General features: G+C 36.3%; 1 protein-coding gene and 1 pseudogene across 1 annotated transcript; both read left to right on the top strand.

Moving 5' to 3' along the window:
• Positions 1–5,928, top strand: part of LOC109055746 — a 14,607-nt pseudogene extending 8,679 nt beyond the window's left edge.
• Positions 5,929–7,204: 1,276 nt separating this feature from the next.
• Positions 7,205–8,956, top strand: LOC109055735 (telomerase RNA component interacting RNase-like). Its single transcript, XM_042719541.1, has 3 exons — positions 7,205–7,894; positions 8,071–8,148; positions 8,595–8,956. The coding sequence occupies exons 1-3, from the start codon at positions 7,595–7,597 to the stop codon at positions 8,700–8,702; spliced, it is 486 nt and encodes a 161-aa protein (XP_042575475.1). The 5' UTR covers positions 7,205–7,594; the 3' UTR covers positions 8,703–8,956.
• Positions 8,957–9,086: the final 130 nt, after the last annotated feature.

Here is a 9,086-nt window from a genome sequence, read left to right as displayed (position 1 = left end):
AAGCTCCGCCCTCTCTCACACGCTCAACCAATCAGCTCTCTCTCCCTGTGTGTCTGTAGATTCTCTGAGCGCTGATTCAGGAGCCGTCGGCAGCCTGGCGGCAGAGATCATGCCCACAGAGCTCAGGTCAGGGTTAAAACATCAGAAATAGTTCAAAGTGCTTGTTTGTTTAATTGTTTGCTAATTTGCATTATTTAAGAAACTTCTATTTAAAAAAATGTGCTTCTCTTATTTGAGATAGTATTATAGTAATAATTAATATTCTGAATTAGTTTACTTGTAGATTTTCTGTTTTCGTGTTTATTTTAGTTTTTTTTTTTTTTTTTTTTTTTTTTTTCTGTGTATTTTTAGTAGTGATGCACAACAATTTCCACAACTGAACATATTTGGTCAGATGGTTTTCGGTTTATATAATTTTACATTTTTATAAAAACTGCAGATGAAATGTTTATGTGCAACTCTGTTTTCACTTGAGTGTTGATTATTAAATAAATGTGATTATTACATTTATTCATCATTTACTCATTATCAAATTAATTTTTTCGGTTTCAGTTTTTTGGTTAAGAAATGTTGTTGTATCACTAATATGTAGTGTAACATTTTCTTTTCATGATCCAGATTTTTTTGCAAAGTAAATACAGCTTTGAATTATGTAATGAATTTGTTACATAGATTATACAATCTGACAGTCATAAAATTAAAAAGAGTGACTGATGTCATTGTGGGTAGTAATTATTTTTAGTAGTAGATTGTAGTGTGGCTGGACTTTACTCGTTAAACATTTAAGCAGTTTAGCTGTTTCAAAACTTAATGCTAGTCACACACACTAGCGGTCTAAAACGCAGTAAAAACTGTCCAATTTAAAATGTTTACTATGTGAATATATGTTAAAATGTAATTTATTTCTTTGATCAAAGCTGAATTTCCAGCATCATTACTCCAGTCTTCAGTGTCACGTGATACTTGGTACATTTTTGTGTACATAAGATGAGTCTGACATGTGAATGTGTTGTGTGTGTGTGTGTGTCAGGGACACGGTTGTGCGTCTGCAGCAGGAGAATAAGACGCTGTGTGTTCAGGAGGAGTCATACAGACACAGACTGGAGGAGCTTCAGACGCAGCTGGAGGATTCACAGCGCAGCCAGAACACACTCGAGACGCAGAACCGGTCTGTGTGTGTGTGTGTGTGTGTGACGTGTGTCATATACATCAGTGTACGGAGTGTGACGCGCTCTCTCTCTGTCTGTGTGTGTGTCAGGTTGAGTCAGCAGCAGATCTCAGAGCTGAGCGCTCAGGTGGAGGAGCTGCAGAGAGCTTTACAGGAGCAGGACAGCAAGACCGAGGATGTCAGTAACACACACACACACACTCACTGAAAACTGATTCCTCGCATCATGATTGTGTCTAAGCTAAAATCTCTCCGTTCAGTGCACAAACACTCAGTGCTGCTGTCTCATTTAAGACAGAATCGTCTCTGCTCTTACTGTGAATGATTCATGAATGACATCAGTCTAAAGAATTATCAATCTTTATAATTTTTCTTCTGATTGTAATAAATTGCTCCACCTTGTAAATGATTTGACATGAGAAAGAAGTTGAAGATGAAGTCAGTGTGGGCGGAGCTGAATAATATTAATCAGTAATATCATAATATCCAGTCAAATCCAAATGTAAAAAACATAAAAAAAAAAAAATAATAAAAAAAAAAAAAAAAAAAATATAATATAAAAAAATATATAATATATAAAAAATAATAATTTATACATAAATCATAGTATTATTTAGATGGTAAATTATAAATGTTGCCTTGGTAACTAACTAAATATTAAGTTTTTAAATTTTTTTGTGTGTGTAAATTATAAAAAATCTTTTTACTTTGGAGTGAAGTTTGAGCTGTTTTTGTGGGATTCATATCATATATATATCAGACAGAAAATGCTCCCCATGAAGTGGATGTTAAGTGTGTAGTGAGGGGCGTATCTCTTCAGACAGCAGCGGTTGAGTGATTTCATCTGTTTGTGATTGATTGATTGATTTAATATGACTGACCTGATCATCTGATCTGATGTTAAACCACACAGTATCCTGTGAAGAGTCTCTGTCTGTCTCTGGTTGATTGATGTGTGAGATCTGTAACTGTTTTGTTTGCGCTGAAAAAAACAACTCCTCCTCTTCTTTTATCATCCCACCTACCCCAACCAACCAACCAACCACCTCCCCACTCAATTCAAAGTAACTACCCAGCCCACCGGCCCGTCTGCTTTCTGATTGGACACTGATTGCTAATGTGCTGTGATCATCACTGATTGTTCGTTCACCGTCTCACCACCCTCTCACTGCTCTCTTTCCCTACACTCACAGCCACCGAAGAAGAAGAAGAAGCAGCATCAGCAAGTGTCTCTGTCTGTCCCCTTCCTCTCTGAGCCAGCGTCTTCATCACATGTTGTGTTAATGCTGTGTGTGTGTGTGTGTTTGATCAGAGAGAAGCTCCACGAGGCTCATTCTGACCTGCAGAGGAAACGGGAGGTGATTGATGATCTGGAGCCGCATGTGGACAGTAACAGTGAGTCCACACACACACACACACACACACATACACACAGATGACCAGCCGCAGGTCAAAGGTCATTCTGATGACATCTTTATTGATTTAGCTCACAGACACACAACAAGCTACTCTGAAGCTGGTTCATCAAACTGCCGCAAGCTACTCATCAGATAAAGAATCAAAGATTACTGTGATAAATAAAATCTGAATTCTGAATAAAATCTGTAAATATATATATATATATATATATATATATATATATATATATATATATATATATATATATATATATATATATAATATATAGATATAATTTTAAGTATTAAGAAAATATTATGAAGTGGATTTTTTTTTTCAAATTTTTTCAAAAAAAAACTTAAAAAAAAAATTTTTTTTAATAATAATAATCATTTATACATATATTTTTTTTTATTATTATTATTCACTTTTCAATATAGTTTTAGTAATTTGATATGATTTTTTATATATATATATATATATATATATATATATACATATATATATATAACTTTAATATGTTTCAAATACAGTTTAAAATGCAATTACAATCTAAAGTGTTGCCTTGGTAACGGACTGAAATTTGTGCACATTTTCTCTCATACTACTTTTTTAGAATGTAATAATTATTTTTAGTTTCTAATTTTATTTTGGTTTTAGTAATTTTATGTGCTTTTGTCATTTTTTTATTAGTTTTTATATTTCTGTTAAGCTTTAATTTTTTTTATTTTAGTTTTAGTAATTTTAGTACTTAAAAATGTAATGAGAATTATAAATGTTGCCTTGGTAACTGAATGAAATAAAGTAGTTTTTTGTCTTTTATATTATAAAAAATATTTTCTAAATTTTTTAAATAATAATATAATATTTTTATATTGTAATATTAATTATAATTTCAATTTTATCATAGTTTTAGTCATTTTGTTATATTTATGTGGTGTTTATATTTCCTTTTAGCTTTATTTTCAATTTCAGTAATATATTCCAATAATAAGTATTTTTGGTCTTTAAAAAAATTATTGGCTTGGACTGAAATAAAACGCTTTAATTTTTTTTCCGTCTTATGCTTATTTTTATTTATTTATTTTTTTTGTCTTGCGCTTTTTGAATTGAGCGAATTCATTAACAATTCATCTGAATGAACTGATTCAGAGTCAGGAGAGTCTGAACAGACTGGAGTGTGTTTGAAGCTTTACATCAGTTCAGTACAGTACGACAAAAAACTGATTTTTGAAGAGTAAACCATGCTTTTATCATGTTACTATGATAACATGATCCTATAGAAACATCTGAGCTGCTGATAGACACTCTGTGTGTGTGTGTGTGCGTGTGTGTCAGTGGCGAAGAAGATCGACGAGCTGCAGGAGATCCTGAAGAAGAAGGATGAAGACATGAGACGGATGGAGGAGAGATACAAGAGATACGTGGAGAAAGCTCGCACCGTCAGTACAGACTGCAGACAGATAGTGCTGTATAGTGAGAGAACAGTCTCCCTGACGCCAGGCGTGTGTGTGTTTCAGGTCATAAAGACTCTGGACCCCAAGCAGAAGTCCAGCGCGCCTCCTGCTGAAGTTCAGGTGCTGAAGAACCAGCTGACGGAGAAGGACAGGAAGATACAGCACCTGGAGGTCAGACACACACACACACAGAGACAGACTGCTGTTTATGTGGTGGTGGTGGTGATCTCACGCTCGTCTCTGTGTGTTTCAGCATGATTTCGAGAGGACGCGCTCCAGACACGAGCAGGAGGAGAAGCTCATCATCTCAGCCTGGTACAACATGGTGAGGAAACCACAGGAACTGCAGGAAATCCTTCCTTCAAAACAGTGTCAAAGCTGTCATAGCTTCCTTAAATGACTTGCAGGATTTTTCAGCATTTTATTATATTGTTTTTTATATCGATTTGTGGCATGCTTTTAGAAAGTAGTAAACATAAGCTAATAATAAGTTACTGAAAATGTATTTTTAAGGATATCTTAAATAGTTTGGTTTCTTCTTAGGTTTGATTTCAACAGTTTTTTTGTTCGCCAAAAATAAAAGGAATTGTTACATTTTGATTTGAATACATTTTAAAAGATTAACTTCATAGTTTCCTATACCTTTGTTTGATTACCACCATTTTTAATAAAGAAATAAATTATCAAATCCATAAAAAACTTTAAAACAGACAACATTACTGAAAAATAAAACATTGCACAGGGCCCTATTTTTTTGTAATTGTAATAAATTACATTTTTCTAAATTCACTTGATTAGACATGCTTTTTAATTATTGAACATTAAAACAGATTCTAGGAAAATGAAAGTGAAAAACAGAATTTTGGTTAACATTAATTGGAATTTAGAAAAAAATAACTGATTTCCCAGGGTTTTAATCGATATTTGGTGGGAAAAAACTTGCTAAAAATGTTTTCTATGATATTTTCCGCACACTGTGGGTTGAGTTGAGCTGATTTTGTAGAGCTGCATCTCTGTGTGTCTCAGGGAATGGCTCTTCATCAGAAGGTGGCCGGAGAGAGATCGGGACCCGGTTCTGCTCCGGCTCAGTCCTTCCTGGCCCAGCAGAGACAGTGGACACAAGCCCGCAGAGGCCTGTCCCGCCTGCAGCCCAGATAGACCCGCTCACACCGCTGATCCTGGACGAACGCTTCTGTCTGTCATCGAGAGAGGATGTCTTTTATCATTGTGTTTTAGATTAAGTTTGTGTTTGTTTTTTTTGTTTTTTAGTTGATCTGAGCGTCAGTGTGTAGTTGAGTTTTAGTTTAGCAGCAGAAAGCACTGCGTTTAATGAAGTAGATCAACCTTTGCTTCTTTTAATGATGTCTTTTTACTGTAGATTGGGTGTTGATCAGGGTTACGGTGCATGTGAACGCACTTTACACACCCAGTGCCTTCTGCCATCCGTCAATCATCTGCTGCACAGAAACCAGACGCTGAATGCTGGATCCTTTAATGCCACGAACAAATGAAGTGCTTTTATAATGAGTTTTCCAGAGAGCTGCTGTGTTTTAACGACACTAATCATGGAAGTTTCCACCAGTTGCTGCTTGACCCTTTTTTTTTCTTTGATGTAATGTCACCAAAGTCTGTCGCTGGTATTTATTGAGGCAGAAACACTACTGACTGTGAACACTGTGTTCTGGCCCTCGTCAGTCCGGACGCTGAGCTTCGTTCTTCAGTTTGTTCTTCACTCTCCAGAGTTTGGTCACAGTGCTGATGTTCATGTGTTGTTCGTGTGTTTCTCACGGTGTTTTCATCGTTCGCTCTGAGTCTGGACTGAGGGGGTCGGTACGGAAATGAATCACTTTAGTCTCACTGTTCTTCTCTTTGCACTACAATAAAAGAGGTTATCGGTACAAAATATCAGAACTGAGTCTGTGCGTTTGCTTTAGTGTTAGCGAAATAAAATAAATGATGAGACACCAGTCAGAAATATTTCATAATAAACCTTATTATTAAATGTGATCCAGAAATCAGTACTTGAAATACTGAATAAGTCTGATAAATAACCAGTCAAATGAATGTTCATTTATTGTTAGATGCGTGGTCCGTGACTCCATGTTTGCCTTAAAGATAATATTGAAATTGTAGAGTTTATAGAACATTTATTTTAAAAGGTGAGAAAACAAGTAGATAAATATTTTGTAAAATTTGCTGACAAATACATAAAAGTATGTTAAAAAGATGCTAATGACTGTTTTATAGTTCAGGCGTTTTAGACAAGACAGCTAACGCATAAAAGACTGCATTGTTGTAAACAATTAATATTATAAATGTGAGTAAAATATTATTTGGAAAATGGTTTCTATTATGTTGCATTACTATGTTTTCTTACTATGGTACTGTACTGTTAGATGTGTTATTGAAATCACTATTTTATTTATATTTTTATTCCAACTTTTTATTTTATCAAATTGTATTTATTAGTTTTAATCAAATTTCATTTAGTATTTCTTTTAATCAATTTCAGCTGAGATGATCTTATTTTATCTTTTATAGCACTGCACTGTTATACTGAATAATTTTAATCTAAATTATATTTAAACCAAACTGTTTTTAAATTGTTTATTTTAATCTATTTATTTAATCAAAATTATTTTTTATTTAAATCAATTTGTATTTATTTTATTAAATATTTTTTTTTATTATTTATTGTAATCTAATTTAGGTAGATTAGTTAGTCAAATCTAATTTTATCATTTATATATTTTGACATCTTTTAACTTTTTTTTTTTTGTCGTTCAATCGATTAAATCTGAGGACTATAAAATGTCTAGTAAACTTTTGTCAAAACAATCTTTCTAAAACTAATTTAGCCTGGATTAAATAAAATGCCTAATTCAGAAACCACTGAGTTTGTGCTGTGATTTTTTTTAACATTATATGTTTTCATGGATAATAAATCTTTGAAATAAGTCAAATAACTTCACTAAAAATGGTTGTTGTAAGCAATTTTCACTCAGAAATTTCGCAAAAAATTACAAGTCAGCGGCAAGTAACGCAGTGAATTAGATATGAAATTATAAAGCAGAAAGACTAAAACAGTACAGTCGTTAGTGTGTGTGCAGTGTGTGAAGTGTTTGTGAGCGGCGCTGCGGTTCTTCCTCCGGCCTGCAGGCGGCGGCGGCGGCTCTCGCGCTCTCGATGCTCGAGCGCTGACTGCAGATGAAGCGCAGTATGGCGGAGCGATGCTAAAGCACAACAAACCTGCGCTAAAAACATCGGGATAAAACACCGAATTCCTGCCGATTCACCCCACAATCCGGCCGCTCTGCGATCATAATCACACACGGACCCGCGGCTCGGTAATCGCGCTCTTTCTGTTTGTCGCCGACGGTGTTTTTGTTTCATCGCGACACTTTACGATACAGTAACAACGCAAACTAACGTATCATTCTTTCATTTTCACCTTTATTGCGCATTTAAAATACATCTACTTTTTCATTAAACGGCAAATCGTCGCAGAAATCAAAACACCGCAGGAGTGAAAGTAAAGGCTTTATGTGTTTTTTCACCGAACGGTAAAACGATGGAGAAAAAGCAGCATAAATCAGACAAACATCACCGCCATCATCATCATCACCATCATCATCCTCAGCAGTCCTCCTCCAGCAGCAGCAGCAGCAGCGGGGAGTCCGGCGGCAGCAGCCCGGCTCACGGGGCGCCCAAAGCGGCCAACGCCTTCGCCAACGACGGCAGCTTCATGGAGCTGTTCAAGAAGAAGATGGAGGAGGAGGAGAGGAGGAAGAGAGAGACCGAGGAGGAGGAGGACAAGACGAAGAGCTCTGCTGCGCCTCCGGACAAGAAGCCGATAAGCGCGAGCAGCTTTGTAAGAACACAAACACACACACACACACATATATTCTACCCATGCTACTTATGACTGTTTTTGTAGTCCAGGGTCTCTCTCTCACACACACACACACACACCGACAGAGAGAGAGGGGGTGTCCCTGTCCTTCCTGAAGCCCGTGTAACGCTGTCAGTCTGTTCTGTCTGTCTCAGGTGGGCAAGAGGAGAGGAGGCGCGAGACTGGCGCTCAAGACCGGGATGGTGGCCAAGAAACAGAAACTCGACTCCGAGGTGAGACACGTGCTAATAAGCGATATCAGTACAATAAAAACGAATAACAGTGTATAGTTTTCATCATGCATTCATACAAATAATTAAATCACACATTATTTCATATAATTTTGTGTTCTACTGTGAAATATTGCACATTTTCAGCATCACTGCTCCTGTCTTCAGTGTCACGTGCTCTTCAGAAATAATTCTGATGTACCCAAGAAACATTTCTGATTATCATCAGCTTTGAAAACATTTGTGCTGCTGCTGCTATTTTCTTTGTGGAAATTGTGATACTTTTTATTTCTCAGGATTCTTTGATGAATAAAATGTTCAAAAGAGCAGCATTTATTTGAGAGAGAAGTCTTTCATAATATTTTAAATGTCTATTTTGATCAGTTCAACGCATCTCTGATGAATAGAAGTCATAAAAGTGTGTATTTGATGTGTGTGTGTGGATGCAGGCGGAGGCTGGGAAAGGAGACGCCTGGACTACATACATGGCAGAAGTGAAAAAGTATAAAGCGCATCAGTGTGGAGACGACGATAAGACCAGGCCGCTGGTCAAATAGACTGAGCTGCTTCCTGTGGAGACGGCGTCACTGCCATTCACCGTCTGTTCTTCTCCCTCAGCTCTGCTTCAGCTTGAGTTTCGTCCTGCGTGCCGTGTCTGCCTGTTCGCTGGGTTCTGGTTCTTTCTCAGTCGTTATGATTTAGTCCGTGACATTAGACCCATCTCGTTCACCTTGTTGATATTTTGTACTCTACATGTTTGCTACTTGAATGTCACCTGATGAAGATGAATTAAACTCACAGTTACACAGTTTCTGTCAGCTTCTGTTTTACACACTTTACTTCAGTTGGGATGCTCTTTGTGTTTACACACTGCTTATTAAAATTGCTGCATAGTTTTTAAATGGCTTCAACTAGTTTAATAGCTTTAACTCTTCATGGTT

Source organism: Cyprinus carpio, chromosome B3 (genome assembly GCF_018340385.1).
Source record: "Cyprinus carpio isolate SPL01 chromosome B3, ASM1834038v1, whole genome shotgun sequence".
In the NCBI taxonomy this organism is placed as follows: Eukaryota; Metazoa; Chordata; class Actinopteri; order Cypriniformes; family Cyprinidae; genus Cyprinus; species Cyprinus carpio.
The sequence above is the reverse complement of the archived record's forward strand: the minus strand, read 5'-3'. Positions and strand labels throughout refer to the sequence as shown.

Coding starts and splice junctions, on each gene's coding strand:
- LOC109055735 (XM_042719541.1), top strand. CDS start 7,595: ATGGAGAAAAAGCAGCATAAATCAGACAAACATCACCGCCATCATCAT. Junction 7,895..8,070: donor CGATAAGCGCGAGCAGCTTT/GTAAGAACACAA, acceptor TGTCTGTCTCAG/GTGGGCAAGAGGAGAGGAGG. Junction 8,149..8,594: donor AACAGAAACTCGACTCCGAG/GTGAGACACGTG, acceptor GTGTGGATGCAG/GCGGAGGCTGGGAAAGGAGA.